This window comes from Miscanthus floridulus, chromosome 5 (genome assembly GCF_019320115.1).
Source record: "Miscanthus floridulus cultivar M001 chromosome 5, ASM1932011v1, whole genome shotgun sequence".
In the NCBI taxonomy this organism is placed as follows: domain Eukaryota; kingdom Viridiplantae; phylum Streptophyta; class Magnoliopsida; order Poales; family Poaceae; genus Miscanthus; species Miscanthus floridulus.
The window spans coordinates 119,441,951-119,459,281 of NC_089584.1; the positions used below are offsets into that span (position 1 = coordinate 119,441,951).

The 17,331-nt window shown below is 46.0% G+C and overlaps 2 protein-coding genes across 4 annotated transcripts; both read left to right on the forward strand.

Moving 5' to 3' along the window:
• The first annotated feature begins 549 nt into the window (after positions 1-549).
• On the forward strand, positions 550-8,443 carry LOC136450592 (uncharacterized). Of its 3 annotated transcripts, none has more exons than XM_066451099.1 (8): positions 550-1,144; positions 1,223-1,280; positions 4,155-4,411; positions 5,065-5,266; positions 5,788-5,907; positions 6,017-6,102; positions 6,195-6,310; positions 7,007-8,440. In XM_066451099.1, exons 1-8 carry the CDS (start codon positions 707-709, stop codon positions 7,071-7,073), a joined length of 1,344 nt encoding a protein of 447 aa, XP_066307196.1. In that variant the 5' UTR covers positions 550-706; the 3' UTR covers positions 7,074-8,440. The 3 variants fall into 3 exon arrangements, with proteins under 3 accessions (XP_066307196.1, XP_066307197.1, XP_066307199.1); XM_066451100.1 differs by having other exon boundaries at positions 551-1,135; positions 7,007-8,438; XM_066451102.1 differs by having other exon boundaries at positions 1,017-1,149; positions 7,007-8,443.
• Positions 8,444-10,134: 1,691 nt separating this feature from the next.
• On the forward strand, positions 10,135-14,195 carry LOC136450591 (nucleobase-ascorbate transporter 2-like). Its single transcript, XM_066451098.1, has 14 exons — positions 10,135-10,631; positions 10,743-10,840; positions 10,972-11,148; positions 11,232-11,332; positions 11,529-11,604; positions 11,730-11,789; positions 11,885-12,069; positions 12,586-12,682; positions 12,768-12,854; positions 12,942-13,000; positions 13,095-13,186; positions 13,299-13,376; positions 13,503-13,663; positions 13,785-14,195. Exons 1-14 carry the CDS (start codon positions 10,541-10,543, stop codon positions 13,995-13,997), a joined length of 1,575 nt encoding a protein of 524 aa, XP_066307195.1. The 5' UTR covers positions 10,135-10,540; the 3' UTR covers positions 13,998-14,195.
• Positions 14,196-17,331: the final 3,136 nt, after the last annotated feature.

Sequence of the window (17,331 nt, forward strand, 5' to 3'; positions counted from 1 at the left end):
TTGACATCTTTGACTTGTTACATTTTGGTCTGCTTGATCTTGAACGGGTTTTAATGCTATGCAAAGATGCAATATTATAGGGTTGTGATCTCTTGTGTGACATTGCTATGAAAAATAAAGTAAACTTCAATGATAAGCAACTAGATCTAGTGGACTGTTGGCTAGTGGTGTGCATTACAATGCAAGAAAAATTAGGGTTATGATGATGAACTAGATTGAAGGGCGGGCCTGGTGCAAGCGGTAGAGTCTTACCGCCTGTGACTGGAAGGTCCCGGGTTCGAGTCGCGGTCTCCTCGCATTGCACAGGCGAGGGTAAGGCTTGCCACTAACACCCTTCCCCAGACCCCGCACAGAGCGGGAGCTCTCTGCACTGGGTACGCCCTTTATGATGTACTAGATTCAGTGGACTGTTTCGGTCAAATCTTATTGCATGCTTTTAGGAAAATTGTTGTGCTTTTGTACAAACTGTCAGATGAGTGATTTTTTTGGCATTTTTTTGTATAGTGCCAAAATTTGGATTCTGTGCTAAGAGCCTACTCGGATACAGACCAACTCGGCATCAGGTTCGTACTCCGCATCGCAGACTCGCCAAAACTGCTGTTACCCCGAAATCCTCCGCCTCCTTCCTCGCCGTTTCGGGCTTTCGGCCCTCGCTTCCGCATCGTCCCCAAATCCAACCCTTCCCTCCTCAATCTCCGTCCTCGCCATGGCGTCCGAGACCGAGGGCATCGCCGCCCTCTTCTCGATGTACAACGACGACGAGGAAGAGGAGGACGACGACGAGCCCAACCCCCCTTCCCCAGCGCCGCCCGCCGCCGTCCCCTCCTCCTCGCCGCCGTCCCCTCAAGCCGGGGCGGAGGACCCTAACCCTTCCCTGGCGCCTCCGTCGCCTCCCCGTCCCGAGGAGTCGGCCGGTCTCAAAACCCTAGCGAGTCCCCACCCTTCCCCGGCGCGGGGGCTGCTTCCGCCACTTCCCTCGCGGCGCTCTTCGTCGCCCTTTGCAGTGTCATCCCCCTCCCCGCTACGGGGACCATCCATCGCGCCACCGGCCGACCTGCCGCGCCCGCCACGGCGCGGGGCGCTTGCAATCGTGGACTATGCGCACGACGAGACGGCTATGTCGCCCGAGCAGGAGGTAGAACTGGTGAAGTATGTGTTCTGTTATACTGTTTGTAACCTGCTGGTTTTCCGAATTGATGTTATTAGTATGGATTGCTTGCAGGATGGGGAGATAATGAGCCACACACAGAGATTTGGCCCTGATGCTCAGGCTGCAGATGGTAAGTTCCTAATTGTGACCATGTACTAAGTTATATATATGTTGCTATAAGTTTCAATACAGATCAAATAAACTTAGCCCAACCAGTTTGCAGAAAATGTGTTATGTAAGGAACTAAGGATATCTGAATTGTTCTTATGTTACTTTCTACTCATGCTTGTAATTCAATTTACTTTCATGTGAATATAGTAGCCATGCCATAATATTACTAGAGATGGACATGGCCAAGCAGAATCATCAAACACATCGAGTTATTGTTATTCATATGGCTGAAAGTACGATGATGTCACCTTATGCGCTTTAAATTGCAACTAGTCACTCATGTACACATCCCCATCAACCAGTAGTTATTTTGAGATCATGATATGAAACAATCTGCTAGAATGTTAGACTGTTTCTCCATTTCATGTCTTGATATGGGTATTATGCAGTTAGTTTTGACATCTTTGACTTGTTACATTTTGGTCGGTTTTAATGTTACACAAAGATGCGGTATATGGTAATGTAGTAAGGGTTGTGATCTCTTGTGTGACATTGCAATGAAAAAGAAAGTAAACTTCTATGATAATCAATTAGATCTAGTGGACTGGTTAGATTTGACATCTTTGACTTGTTACATTTTGGTCTGCTTGATCTTGAACGGGTTTTAATGCTATGCAAAGATGCAATATTATAGGGTTGTGATCTCTTGTGTGACATTGCTATGAAAAATAAAGTAAACTTCAATGATAAGCAACTAGATCTAGTGGACTGTTGGCTAGTGGTGTGCATTACAATGCAAGAAAAATTAGGGTTATGATGATGAACTAGATTGAAGGGCGGGCCTGGTGCAAGCGGTAGAGTCTTACCGCCTGTGACTGGAAGGTCCCGGGTTCGAGTCGCGGTCTCCTCGCATTGCACAGGCGAGGGTAAGGCTTGCCACTAACACCCTTCCCCAGACCCCGCACAGAGCGGGAGCTCTCTGCACTGGGTACGCCCTTTATGATGTACTAGATTCAGTGGACTGTTTCGGTCAAATCTTATTGCATGCTTTTAGGAAAATTGTTGTGCTTTTGTACAAACTGTCAGATGAGTGATTTTTTTGGCATTTTTATTCCTCCCACTGGTGCATTTGCTGATATAAGCGTGCCCTGAAGAGCATCCTCTTGAAACATAAACACTTACACCCCGTTTGGATGTAGATATTGAGACGTGGAATTTGGAATTGGAATTGAGTTTTTTCAATTCTGCTGTTTGGATGTCTTTGGCATTGCGAGATGGCATTGACCCCTCAATACCAAGGCATTCGACTACAACTAAAACTGCTCCCCTTCGATACCGAGGCAAACCCCTCCGTATTGGAGGGAAACCAAAGCAACGAAGAAGTATCAGAAGGCGGAAGCACCAAGGAACCCCGTGACTGCCCCCGCCGCTGGAGAGTCCCGACAACCGCCGCCGCCGCCACCAGAGGTCTCGCAAGGGAGGACGGAGGAGAGCTCGCGCGGAGGAGATGCGGGATCCTCTTCTTCCTCAAGTCCGGCCACCGCTGAGTGCAAGGATCCCCTTCTTCCTCAAGTCCTCAGGTGCCGGGATCCCCTTCTTCCTCAAGTCCGGCAGCAGCGGGGAGTGCAGTGCGGCGGCGGCACCGGCACCGGCAGCAGGCGTGGGTCGTGGCGCTAGTCCAGCAAGAAAGCCTCAAGTCCAGCAGCACCCGTGCGGGTACCGGCCATGTTGGCGCCGCCACGCTTCCAGCAGCTGTGGCGACGCATCCTGCCGCCTCTGGCCATGCACGCACAAGCGCAGGGGAATTGCTTTGGTAGGGAAGGGGAAGGAGTGGGCTCACTGTTGTACATCGATGTGCGCGGATGGGGGAGGGAAGGGGAACGAGAGGGCTAGCACAGGCTGCAGCTACGACGAACGGACCTGCAGCAGCGGCGGCGATGCATAACGAGCTACTTCGTGCGGGGTTGAAAAGGGGATCCGTGAATGAATGGTCCAGTAGCTTTTGGAGATTCTAAATAGCAATTTCATGTACATGCAAACATCTGATTTGGTATTGCAGCCCATTTCCAATACCAGTCTGATTCGGCATTGGAACTCAATTCAATGTCAGCCGTCCAATATCTGCATCCAAATAGACCTTTAGAGGTATTCTTATATTAATGCATTTGATTTTACTGTTAATCTTGGTAACAACAATGTAGGTTCTTTAACCTTGGCTAAGTGCATTTTGGAAATCTGTGAGTGTTTAGCTTCTGGAAGTGCATTATAGGCCCCAGGAAGCATAAATTATTTTACAGGCATGAACATATCATATGCTTTCAACAAAATTCCATTCATGATTATCAGTTGGGCTGGACAAAAAACTCGTTGACTTAGCTCGCTGGCTCGGTTTAAAACTGCTCTGATTGAACTCGTTTTTCTTTTAAAACAAAAATGAGTTGATTCTGAATGACTTTTGACTTTGGCTTGGCTCATTAAACTTGGTGCGAAGTTGAGTATCAAACAATTCAGAAGGCCATAAGATTATGTCAATTCGAAGAAAGCTAAAAAAGTGCAGTTTGCTTGTTATCCAACCCTAAATCAGTTCTGATCCAAAAAAAAAACCCCGTAATTATCAGTTTGTACAACAATTTGATTGATGTGAAGCAAAACAATTTGTGCATTCCCATTCTTTAATACATTATTTGGGAAGCCACTGATCACATAGCTGGAGTACTTGATATTTTAATTTGACTTAATTATATCGGATGCTTGGTGTGTTCAGTCAGACCTCTGTACAAAAAATACATATAAGTTATGTTTTCTTTTTACATGTCTGGAGCAATTTAGTCATTGCAATGTCAAACATCCATCGGATTATCTAATATGATCTACCCTTCCATCTTGTTTCTAGGGGATCTTGAAGAACGAACTCTCTCTGGCACAGTTCATATTGTGACCCCAAATACTCCAGCAGAAATGTCTCATCATCCTGATGCACCCGAGCAGAACCAAGTAGGGACAGACATGGAAGTGGATGTAACTAGAGCAGAAACTGGAGATGCCCAGGTGGAGGAAGCTACTGGTATTTCAACCAATGGTGAAAATGATGATCCATTGAGTCGTTTCCTTCCTCCACCTGTGACTACAAAATGCTCTGCAGCATTACAGGTTATCCTATGATCAAATAATTATGATACCTATTTTTTAACCCTAAACAACTTACTCACGTTTTCGTACAAAATATCAGTTCATGGTGGGACATCTTCCACTCTTGTAGCGTTCGATGAACTCCATAATCTAGATTTAAAATTGATGAAACTATGAAGGGCGGGCCTGGTGCAAGCGGTAGAGTCTTACCGCCTGTGACCGGAAGGTCCTGGGTTCGAGTCGCGGTCTCCTCGCATTGCACAGGCGAGGGTAAGGCTTGCCATTGACACCCCACTGGGTACGCCTTTTTTAAAATTGATGAAACTATCATGTTCTCCTGCAATGTGAAGGCAAAGCTAAACATCTGCATCATACATTTCCACACCTGTATATGCTAACACGATGTTATTGAGAATAGGCTATGTCCTATGTGATAGCTTTACTTTATCAGTTCACCTAGAATGCTTGAAGGCTTTTCTATTCTTCTTTTTCTGGTCGTCTGCTTCTCTTTTCAAGTTTTGTGAAAGCATCATGATAATGTTGCTATTCAGGCAATATTTACACTAGGAATGTCTCTACACACCTTCACACGTATTCAGTTATTCTTGTGTTGGTTCGTACTGCAAGTATTTACTTAAAACTCATTACCTATTGTTTTCTGTTTTTTTCTGCAGCAAAAAATAAACAGGTTCCTTGCATACAAAAGGGCTGGAAAGAGCTTTAATGCTGAAGTGCGCAACAGGAAGGACTACAGAAATCCTGACTTTTTGCAGCATGCTGTGCGGTACCAAGAAATTGATCAGATAGGGACCTGTTTTGGTAAAGATGTTTTTGACCCTTATGGGTATGACAAGGGCGACTACTATGATGAGATAGGTATTTGTATTTGTTCAATATACTATTCTCTTGGGAGCGTTACAATAAAGTTCCTTTTACTGGTTAAATATTAGCACTCGTCAATTAGGAACATTTAGAAAATGTTCTATTGTTCACCTATCTGGAATTGTCAAGGGTGCATGTTTGCCTGACTTTTTTTTTTGAGGAAAATGCTATAAGAGTTAAGAGGCTAAACTAGCTATTCAGGTCTGTATATGTAACACCAAGTTAGATAGATGGGCAGAACACGGAATAATCTAGTGCATCGTTGATTTTTTTTATAGAAATGGAAATATTTAATGTACCATAAGCTCACAAAAAGAGTTACTTATTTTTTAAAGTGAACTGAAATTATATATCTATTGATGTTGTGCTTATGCAAGTAGGGACAGATATTTCAGCTGCAAATATATATATTTTTAAATATTATATTTGGCACCAATACTGAACATTCAGTCTGTCTGTTTGGTGATATATAATGGTATTCCAGTTTACATCTTATCCGTACTATTTGAATGCAGAAGCTGAAATGAAGCGTGAACTTGAGAGGAAGGAACAGGAGAAGAAAAGGAGCCCAAAAGTTGAATTTATTACTGGAGGAGTACAACCTCCAATTAGTGCATCAATACTGAAGATCCCAGGTATAGTGAACATGAAGCAGTTCTATTTTCTGTTTTGGCAGTACTGGATGGAGCACAGCCTCCATTTGTGTGGTTTTATTATTCTGATGTTTGTTATATATATACTCAGCTTTGGCCGGTGTCAGTACACTACCGGTACCTACCGAAGGTTTGCAGAAAGAGACTAGACCAAACAAGAAGTCAAAATGGGATAAGGTGTTTAATCAACAACTCTAGGCATCTATCCTTGTTTGGAATACTAATCTTCGGGGCTGACTTCTGTTTTGCTTTTATTTGTTACCTGTTAGGTTGATGGTGATGTTAAGAACCATTTGGTTCCTAGTGGACACGACAACTTATCAGCAACTGCTTCTGCGGCACTTTTGACTTCAGTTAATGTTGGTGCTGGATATGCTGCTTTTGCGTAAGTTCTGTTGCTTCAGTATGACTGTCTTTACCATGTTCAGATTATCCATTAGCACAATGTTATTTCTTGTTAGAGGCCTGTAGCAATCTTCCTGTGCTGTAAGGTGACTAGGTGCCCTCCCACTTATGTTGCTCACACCTTTGCTCTAGGCCTTGTGCGACAATGTTGTTTCTTATTATGTTAATCTGATCAACAAATGCCAATTCTCAAACCTTTGTTCTTTTTTTTTTTGGTTTATCAACTTGGGAAAATCCTGTTCAGTTTTACACTTTTACTGGCACTTATTTCTTTTGTTACTTCATCTGTTTTCGTCACCTTTTGTTTGCACCATAACTCTAGTTTGCAATTAAGTGACCATACGTGACTGAAAAAAGAATGTTAAGGTTCAATCATTACAACTGGCAAAACCTCACTAAGCATATGCCATTGCTATCCACAGCCTTTGAAGCCGTATTTGGTAAGCTGTATATGCCCCTGAGGCCCTAACCAACAAACAGCATCTGACCCAAGATTGCAGAAAGTGGCAACAACAAACAAGCATTGAAAAAACAAGCATTGGTTAAAAATGAATGGTAGAATCAATGGCAAAAGCAATTAAAGGGATTGTGATATATTATGAAGAGAAAATAGAGCTGACAATATTTTCCATTACAATTTGTTGTTCAATTATAACAATGTATTCTTGTTTTCCAGGCAACAAAAGAGAAAAGAGGCTGAAGAGAAGAGAAGTGATTATAAGTCAGCAGACAGAAGATCGTAGCCGCACCCACCTCTTTGATCCATTCTGAGCAGTCAGTGTATCATTGAGTTTTTGAGTGACATAGTTTTGTAATGTGGATAAGGAAAAAACAAAACAATTAAAATCAGTCCAAGAGAAATGATTCCAGGAAAGCCCCTCTGAGCAACTTGCCAACTTGTAGTCTTGTATTATACAAGGTACCGTGGGCGTGTTTTTGCGTCCAGCTCATTGCTCTGCCGCTGGAATGCTGGGATTTCCAATTGGTAACCTTTTATCAAGGTTCAACATTGACGGTCACGTTACTTTTATCACGCAGAACATCGTCGGTGGCAGTCACGCATATCCATGTGATGTTTCAGGGCTGATGTCGTGCGGTCTGTAGTTGAACACGCTACTACTGGCGCTCGACACGCAATGCTACAGTGCGGTAGATGTACGGGATAAGTCACCGCTACAGCGTAGATGGTAGCGCTACAGGCAACAGACGAGGCACCGTGTGCCCCCCAACAGCAAAGCCAACGACGACATGACCCACCTCGAATTATCATCCACGGTCACGGCAACCTCGAAAGCTCTCGTTTGCAACCCAAACGGTTAGCGATCTGCGCCAACTGTAGCGACCCCCGTCAGCTCGCCACACCAACCGGCAATGTGACCACCGTCTCTGGCTGGGTGCAGCTCATTACTCCCGAATTGGCCCGACGCACGTCCATGAATTCACCACAGTGCTGCGCACACCACCGTAGATCTGCCACTGGCACTCTGGCAGACATAGCAATTGCAGAGGGACTTTCCCGTTGGCCTCGCTGCCCAGCGGGCTGTAGCTGCAGTAACCACAATAAATTACCAGTCATCGATTGGCCGTAACCAACGCTGCAGCGGAAAACGGAATAGTACCCGCAACTAGTCTTTGTACTCTATTGGATTTCCCATAGAAATGAGAGTTTTCCCCGCTGCTTCTGTTGCTGAAGACCATGACACAACTAGTAGCGCGGTAGCGGCGCGCGCAGCGTGGGTCTCCGTGCGCTCAGGGCGTCAGGCAGTGTAGGCATCTCTCAGATCGCTGTCCCGTCCCGCGCGGCCCCAAGAAGAGCAGAAGGGCGTCGTCTTGCAGGGTTGCCGCGCGGCCACGGCAGACACGGCCAGACCGCCAGAGACCCAGACTCACAGGCAGGGCAGGGCGGGCAGGCAGACAGCCGCCGGGGTTGTGTGCTCTTCGCTCGTCCCACGATGCAAAATGCGATCAAAACATCGGTCCGACCACTCGCCCCGCCCACACGGCGAGGGGCGAGCTGGCCAGGCGAGCGGCGGCACCCAACGGTAACTTTGCCTTGCGCCCGGTTGCCCATCCCTCCCTCTCTTTCTCTGTCCGACTCCGACTGCGAGTCAGGACATGCGCCGACGTGAACCGCTTGATTTGAGGCGGGGGAAAAAAAGAAGAGGAACAAGTATCCTCTGACCTCTGGTCTTGGACCAGCCCCGTCGTCAAGTGGCGCTGTACATATCTAATTGGAGCAATTGTCCCATCGGTTCGCAGGAATCAGGGAAATGTACCTGGAATGCAATGCACTCACTCTCTAGAATCCGTTTTCTTTCTGGCCTGTCGTCGTGGCAGCCTCATTAGCAGTAAACCGAGCTTCGCACGTTTACTTCATCCATCCTGTAGTAAGAGTCATTCTTACCTTCTATGTTCGGAGGTAGGTCTAGCGGTAAGACAGGCAATGCTCAAAACTCCCCCTACCTCTTCCACGACAATCAAACCACTCCTATAATTTTATAAACATGGAAGAGAGGAAGGCTCTAAAAGTTGAAGATGACCTGAGTACGTCTTCTATGAATTTCTACATCCGCCACTGCTACATTTATCCCAAATTATTTGTCATTTCCACTTTGTCATGAATCTTTTTTTTTTCTCTCCGATACATCTCTATCTTTATCATTCCTGTTTCGTATCACACATTTTTCACTCATCATATTGATCTGCCCAAAGCTAAGGACGGAGGGATTACGTACGTAAGTACTTTAGTTCACACTATTTTATATTGTAAGTAGTTGATACATTACTTTTATTATATATCTAAATATAATATATGTACATAAATTTATGTACCTATATCTAGTCATAACACTTAGAAAAATCACAACTGACTTATAATTTTGGAACAGAGAAGATACATTTTCAGCTTTTCTAATAGAGTAGAATATTGTGGACTTAGTTGTGGCGAAGGTTGAAAGTCCCCCTGAAAAGCAGAAGTCGAAGGTCCAAGAAAATCAACATTTAATCGTACGTTGCTAACTTGTTGTACCCTGTTCGCTTAGCTGATAAGCCATGACTGAAAGTACTGTTGGCTGATTTGTTGTGAGAGAAAAATATTGTTCGTTGGCTGAAAAAGTACGACTTATAAGCCAAGCGAACAGGGCGTTGGATATTATTAGTATATTACTGTACATATGATCTAGGCTTTGTTTGGCCAGTTACCTCGCCCTGCCGCATCGCATTTACGGCCGCGCCGCAAGTTTGGAGACCAAAAGCCTCGCCAGACTCCTGGCGCGAAAATCAGGCGCAATGAACTACGGACAAGCTTGAGCAATTGCGGCACGCCAAAGCTATGGTACGAACCAAACGACAACCCAAATAAGTCAACGCATCAGACTTCAGGTGTGGCAAGTTATGGCTACATACCAAAAAAACCCTAGTATCACAAATGAACTTTCGGATCAAGAAATGTTAAAAACGATTATTACTACTACTAAACTTCCTTTTACCAAAAGAGGCAAAAAACACAGCAGTTAACAGTACGTTGAAACTACAGCAGACAGCAGTCGCCCTATGCCTGAGTACGAGCCACGAGGTGAAAAACAGCGGCACCGTACATACAGGACACACGAGGGGCAATTTGGTCACGGCAAAAAAGCCAACGGCCAGTTACTCACAGGAGAGGAGGGAAGAGCGCTTCAAAGGCGATTAAACCCAGCGAGAACCCCGCAGCAAAACCCAGCCCAGCAACAATAAAAAGGCAAGGAAAACAAAGGGAAGCATCACGAGATAAGAGAGGCCGGCCGGCGACCAGCACTCGCCACTGCTAGACGCCGCTGGGCTGTGTCCTGTGTGCGGAATCGCTCTCGGTCGCCGCCGCTGGTGTCCCTCCCTCCCTCCCTCTTGCGCTGCCTGTCCCCGCACCCCTCGCAGTCGAAACCTTTTCTCCAACAGATTTCGTCCTGGTGCGCTCCTGCTGCAAAGGGCGGCTATAGCCGGTGGACACGTTTCATCTCAATCTCACTGCTTTGGATTCTTCTTCCTGCATTGTCAAGAGAGGCCCAGCAGACGAAGCACGCAGGAACCAACCACTCGCCGAATCGGCGTGCGGCGGTCTGGTGATTTTAAGGGTCGAGATCGTGTTCTTTGGAGGCTGAGGGACAAGAGCTCTCTTCCTGTCCTCTTTCCTCCGGTTTGTCTTGGTCCAAGAGGGCAAAACTCGTCGGGGGAAATGGCGGAGGTGAAGCCGGAGGAGATAAGCCATCCGCCCATGGAGCAGCTCCAGGGGTTCGAGTACTGCATAGACTCCAACCCTCCCTGGGGTGCGTATCGAAGTTTGGAGCTGAAATGAGTTCACATTTGCGTTGGAATTCGGCTTTCTGAATCTTTTTTTCGTCACCTTTTTTTTTAATCCTTTTTGGCTTTCATTTCAGGCGAGGCGATCATACTGGGCTTCCAACACTACATACTGGCGCTGGGCACGGCGGTGATGATCCCGGCGGTGTTGGTTCCCATGATGGGCGGCGACGATGTGAGCTCCTGTGTCACGCCTTCCGCTTTTTGGCCACACCAGATTCGTGCCGGTTCTTGGCAGCATCAGTTTGGTGATGTGATGTTTTGGGTCCTTCCCCTTTCGCTTGTGATTGGTGTCGCTATTTGCAGGGAGACAGGGTCAGGGTGGTGCAGACGCTGCTCTTCGTGACGGGGATAAACACGCTGCTGCAGTCCCTCTTCGGGACCCGGCTGCCGACGGTCATCGGCGGCTCCTACGCGTTCGTGATCCCGATAATGGCCATCATCCAGGACCCGTCGCTTTCGGGGATACCCGATGGTCACCAGGTGAGCAATTGCCTGTGTCCATTCTGTTGCTTCTGATGAGGCGGTGGTCTAATCTGCAAGTTTTTTCATCCGTGATTGAGCAGAGGTTCCTCGAGACCATGAAGGCGATACAGGGGGCACTGATAGTGTCCTCCAGTATTCAGATCATCCTGGGCTACAGCCAGCTGTGGGGTATTTTCTCCAGGTTGCTTTCCTTCACACTTCACAGTCCAAGCATTCTAGTTCTAGTGCTCTTGCCTTGAAAGAACTAGGATTTACCCAATTCTAGTTGTAGTTAAGTGTTGGAATGGATTGGCCCATGAATGCATCTGCATTCCATTTCAGTTTTGACAGTGCCTACGATTTACTGATTGGTTCGAAAAATGCATATCCTCTTTCAGATTCTTCAGTCCAGTGGGGATGACCCCAGTGGTTGCGCTGCTCGGATTTGGCCTTTTCGAAAGAGGTTTCCCTGTGGTACCACTTGCTTTGTCCCGACTCCATTTTGTATTGTCAACTTGTGCGCATGACCACGCAAGACGTGGATATGTTGATGAGGAATTGCTTGTTCACCCAATTGATGTCTGATGATATTGCACCAGGTTGGGAGATGCGTTGAGATTGGCTTGCCAATGCTGATTCTCTTTGTTGTATTCTCTCAGGTTTGACAAAACTCCATACTGTCCAGTTTTCTATGCACCAAATTCATCTTGGGAAGTTAAACATACCTAATTTGTGCCTTTCCATTCTTTCCCAGTATCTGAAGAATATACAAATAAAAGAAATTCCCATACTGGAAAGGTTCTCCCTTTTCATCTGTATCGCATTGGTATGGGCATATGCTCAAATCCTCACCTCAGGTGGAGCCTATAAAAATAGCTCTGAGGTCACTCAGAACAACTGCCGCACTGACAGAGCCAATCTGATCTCTTCTGCCCCATGGTTAGTACCCTCGCCAACACTATGTTAAGTGTGTCGTGTAAATGTAAAGATACTCAATGCTCAATCTAGTATTAGGGGCAGATAGTCAATTTTTGTAAGTCTGAACTCACTTTTGGTCTAGCATACGTGTTTTCAGTGACATGAACCTGACACCTTAGATTTGTTTGAGAGTATTCATCTTATTTTTATGTTTGTTTGTGGAAAAGGCACTAATGATTATTACTGCTACTATCAATAATTGAATATATTGTGAAAAAAATAACAATGGTCTAATGTTGGAGACTTGGAGTCCTGAATTTGCAATGGAAGTGTAACAAAGAGTGACATATTGGTGCCACCAACAACTTAAGTGCATTTGTCCCAACCTAAGATAGATCTTCAGTTGCATTCCTATTGTGAGACAGAGAAATGTTTGCGTCTTTTTCTCTCTGCATTCTTCAGTTGCATTCCTATTGTGAGACAGAGAAATGTTTGCGTCTTTTTCTCTCTGCACACTGATCCATTGACTTCACCCAGGATTAAGATTCCTTACCCGCTGCAATGGGGTGCACCAACCTTCAATGCTGGCCAGTCATTTGGTATGGTGTCTGCTGTTTTGGTCTCGCTAGTAGAGGTGATACATACTAGAGCCTTGGATCCTTTGTTTTAGAATTCAGGAACGACAGAATTGACCTTAACACAATCTCTCTCTTGGACAGTCCACAGCCTCCTACAAAGCTGCTGCTCGGCTTGCAAGTGCGACTCCACCTCCGGCTCATATCCTGAGTAGAGGCATTGGGTGGCAGGTAAACACTTTCTTGCACCCATGATTGTTCTTCTTTTGATGTTCTGTCAGCTGTTCAAAACTGAAAAAGATGCTCTGCGAACAACAGGGAATCGGCATCCTCCTTGATGGGCTATTTGGAACGGGGACTGGCTCCACTGTCTCAGTGTGAGTGTCTATGCCATAATCTTCTTCACCACTGTGCCTCTGCAGATGTTTTTATTACAAGCCTTGACACTACTTGGCTGGCACAACGATGCAGGGAGAACGTTGGGCTGCTTGGGTCGACAAGGATTGGGAGCCGGCGGGTTATACAGATCTCAGCTGGCTTCATGATCTTTTTCTCCATGCTGGGTTAGCCACTGTTTGATCGTGTAGTAATTGGACTGTTTGCAGATCATGTCTGCAACTGAGGCCCTGAGTGCGAGGAGCAGCTCCTGACACTCTTTCATTTATCGAATTGCAGGGAAATTTGGAGCTTTGTTCGCTTCTATCCCATTCACCATCTTTGCAGCCGTGTACTGCGTCCTGTTTGGACTAGTTGGTTGGTCATCCTGTTTCCCTGAACCCGTCTTAATCTGATGCGAGTAATGTGTGCAGTCTGCTGCTGCGCTTTGGTAATGCTGCTGCCTGGGCTGACGGCTTTTTTTCACCTTTCTCTGACTTTCAGCTGCAGTGGGGCTGTCCTTCTTACAGTTCACTAACATGAACTCCATGCGCAACCTCTTTATCGTCGGCGTCTCCATCTTCCTGGGCCTGTCCGTGCCGGAATACTTTTTCCGGTACACCATGGCTGCTCACCGTGGTCCTGCGCACACGAAAGCTGGATGGGTTCGTCTTTCTCTCTCTTGATTGACCCCATTTCAATATTTCATGGCTCAAGGTCAAACAGTACCTGAGATCGATTTCGTGTAGCTAACTTCAACTTGTGTGTGACCTGGGATGAATGCAGTTCAACGACTACATCAACACCATCTTCTCGTCGCCGCCGACGGTGGGGCTGATGGTGGCCGTGTTCCTGGACAACACGCTGGAGATGAAGGACGCGGGCAAGGACCGGGGGTTGCCGTGGTGGCTGCGGTTCCGGGCGTTCAAGGGCGACAGCAGGAACGAGGAGTTCTACAGCCTGCCATTCAACCTCAACCGCTTCTTCCCTCCGGCCTAAACCAATAAGACTCCGGCCGCTTCTCTGGAACAAGTCACTCAGATTGCTGAGCAGAGAGGCATATATAGTAGCTTAATTTGTGCAGGAGATCGAGTTGCCCATTGCTTGATTCGTTGATCTCTAGTTGTTCATGTTGTAGATTACTTTGGGGAGGTCGTCCTCCTAGTATACTACTGCCCAACCCAGTAAAAATGGTCCTCCTAGTTGTTCATGTTTATAGATGATCTGCGGCGGTCCAATGCTCATGTGAGTCATGTCCTGTACTATCCAGGACGGATAACGCACCGGAACAGGAATCCTATGTGACGGAAGTGCCGTGACGTCCGTAGACCGTAGGGAAGAAGACTGAGAATAGGCAAATCGTGGTGGAGTATGCGCACGCTCCCAGTCCCACGCACGCGCGGACGCAGTGCTGCCTAGCTCACCGCGGACGCCTGGCCACCAATGGCAGCAGCTGGGCGTGCGCGTGCCGCGCGTGCGCCAGACAGCTACGAACTCACAATGCCATGACGCGGATGATCATGAGTAGGTCACGCACGGCTCGCTTGCTCTGGTCGCAGATTCTCGCGTGGCTGCGACCGCTGCAGCTGCATGAGGCATAACCCGATAACCGCATGAGCTCGCGGCTCGGTGGATGAGGAGCGGGAGCGCACGGAGAAAGGACGCGGTGTTTAATCGGGGGTCGGGACTAACAAATAACAATAATGTTAGCCCGGGCTCGCGAGGAGTGCAGCTGTGGTGGGCCTTGCTGTGTGGCGGGCTGCATGGGAATGGGCACTGGCGGCTTGAGGCCGTCCGAGGCTCATTTGGGCCAGTTGGCTTCGTGGCCTAGCACAACCGAAGCATACACACTTGCTCAAATAACAAACAAAAAAAAAAAGCATATATAAATCATTTATTGCTCTATTCGTTTGGTTGATAAGTCATGGCTGAAAGTACTGTTGGCTGATTTATTGTAAGAGAAAATACTGTTCGTTAGCTGAAAAAGTACGACTTATAAGCCAAACGAGCAGAGCGATATATATCTCTATCTCTATCTCTATCTATCTACCTATATTATATTATATCTAAGAGAGCTGTATATCTAGTATTAGCGAGCGAAGTGAATCTTCTGTCCATCTTTTTTACTTCCTAAAGTGCCCTCGCTTCTCTTCTCTGATCTGGACTTATAACCCATGCTGATAGAGTTAGAACCACAAACGTTCAGTGACAGTACAAATTCTGATTCCAATACGTATTAGAATAGATGACGCAGCCATTATATATGTCTCCGGGCGATACGGATTGTTTGGTTTTCTAGACGCTTGTCTTGACACAAGCAACGAGCAGCTTGCCAAGCCTGGAGAGCTAGTTTAGCTCCCTCTCTCTCTCTCTCTCTCTCTCTCTCTCTCATGTAAACAAGGCAAAAGCTTGCTTACACGGGTCTCAAGGTAGCCTTGCCTGGTCTCAAACACGCCTAATATATATGTCCTTGTTTGGTAAAGCAATACCGTGATCGAGGAAACCAAACAACTCTAAGGGCATGTTTGGTCCATCCTCTAAAGTTTAGCTACTAAACTTCAGTCACTTTAGCTACTAAACTATCAAACAAATTAATTAAAAAAAGACCAAAGTAGTTTAGTCACATTAATATCTTAAGATGTGCTAAAGTGGGCTAAAATGCCTAGTGGACAGAGGCTGCCCCTCAATATTATCGGTCACCACCATGATTTATGCGTTCATTAGGGATAGTTTGGTCTTTGTTGAACTGCTTTAATGATATTTGGTTACTTTTAGTCACTAGAACCAAACGACTAAAGTTTAGTCATTAATTTTAGTAACTAAATTTTAGTCATAGAAAACCAAACAGAGCCGGTATACGTTTTTCGGTGGAGGAAACCAAACAGCTCTAAGGTATACGTTTTATTTTCTTTTTGCAACAACGCACGAACACGTTTATACAAGTAAACAAATTTATACAAGTAAACAAAAGAAAAAGAAAACCGCATAGCTCCTGCGAGGAAAGTTCTAGATCTCATCAATCATCATGTTCATACGACACACATGAAGTGCCATGCGGAAAATGAAGTGCCGCAGGGATCACAAGGAGCCCAAGATTCTTCCACTTTCCAGGCCACCGCCCCGCCCTGACGTGGAGACCTCGCCATGTATAGCAATAAGCTCAAAGAGAATACGCAACTCTAAATATATAATATAATCTGTCCAGGCCACCGAGTGTTTTGGGCACTCCTGACACTCAGATTTTTGTTCATACATTTACAATGTCTTTTAACTATATTTACATTGTCTTATTACAATATTTACAATGATTTTTCCACTATAATTTATTATAGAGTGATGTAATTTAGGGATAAGAGCATTCCCAAGAGTTCCTAAGATTTTTTCCCAACACTATGGAGTTTTCTAACACGTCAAAAATTATTAGGAGGAATAAATAAGACCATCTCCAACAGTTTTCAATAATTCACTCCTAATAGAAGTAAACTTTACATCAGGAATCCTATACTATTTCTAAAATCCTAACCACTTTTATATATTCTTTCTTTATTATACATTTACATCAGGAACCCTTTTCTATTCTTTATTCTATCCCACGTCCTTCCAGATATATCCGCAGGATCGGTCTATTTTTCTAAGCGCGGAAAGACTGGGAGCTAGGTTTGGAAACGGTTGGAGATGGGTTTTTTTCCATTCTTGCTAAAAAAGCCTAAATTGGGAGGCTTTACTGGAAACTCTTGGAGATGCTCGCAACTTCTATTTCTATGGATTGCAGATCTCGGAGAAATCTATCTCAAATTGTCCAAAAAAATATAAATTATTTCTATGGATTGCAGATATCAGACAAATATGTATCAAATTATTCACAAATGTCAGAGACAAAACATAACAAAACAAAGATCGAACGTCCACTCTCTTCTCTTCTACCTCCAGTTCACGCGTCTTCTTCCTCAGGAGGAACATCAGGCAGTGGTAGACGAAGGGATCCCGTGCCGGAGCTCGAAGGGGCGGTGGATCCCGCGCCGCCGCTTGGAGGTAGCGCGCGCCATCGGGATGAGGCAGGGCCCGCGCGACGGAGGGAGCAACGACCACCTTGGGGGCGGCGGCGAAGGAAGCAACGACTGGCGTCGGAAGGGGTAGGCGCACAGAAAATCGCGTGCTGGAGCCGACGGAAACAACCGAGTGTCCTTTAGGAATCTTTTAATACGATTCACGCACCAAAAGATGAGCGGAGACCGCGGCCACGTCGCGCGCCTTTCCCGTTCATCGGATCGTACGTGTGGATGGCCCAGATCGAGGCTCTGTAATTTTGAATGAAGGCCCTTCTATTTAAGAT

What these genes read in the sequence shown, in the direction of transcription:
- LOC136450592 (XM_066451099.1), top strand. Translation starts at nt 707, where the DNA reads ATGGCGTCCGAGACCGAGGGCATCGCCGCCCTCTTCTCGATGTACAAC. An exon ending in CCGAGCAGGAGGTAGAACTG is followed by an intron (nt 1,145 to 1,222) that starts GTGAAGTATGTG and finishes GATTGCTTGCAG; the next exon opens with GATGGGGAGATAATGAGCCA. An exon ending in TGATGCTCAGGCTGCAGATG is followed by an intron (nt 1,281 to 4,154) that starts GTAAGTTCCTAA and finishes TCTTGTTTCTAG; the next exon opens with GGGATCTTGAAGAACGAACT.
- LOC136450591 (XM_066451098.1), top strand. Translation starts at nt 10,541, where the DNA reads ATGGCGGAGGTGAAGCCGGAGGAGATAAGCCATCCGCCCATGGAGCAG. An exon ending in CCATGATGGGCGGCGACGAT is followed by an intron (nt 10,841 to 10,971) that starts GTGAGCTCCTGT and finishes CGCTATTTGCAG; the next exon opens with GGAGACAGGGTCAGGGTGGT. An exon ending in CGCACACGAAAGCTGGATGG is followed by an intron (nt 13,664 to 13,784) that starts GTTCGTCTTTCT and finishes GGATGAATGCAG; the next exon opens with TTCAACGACTACATCAACAC.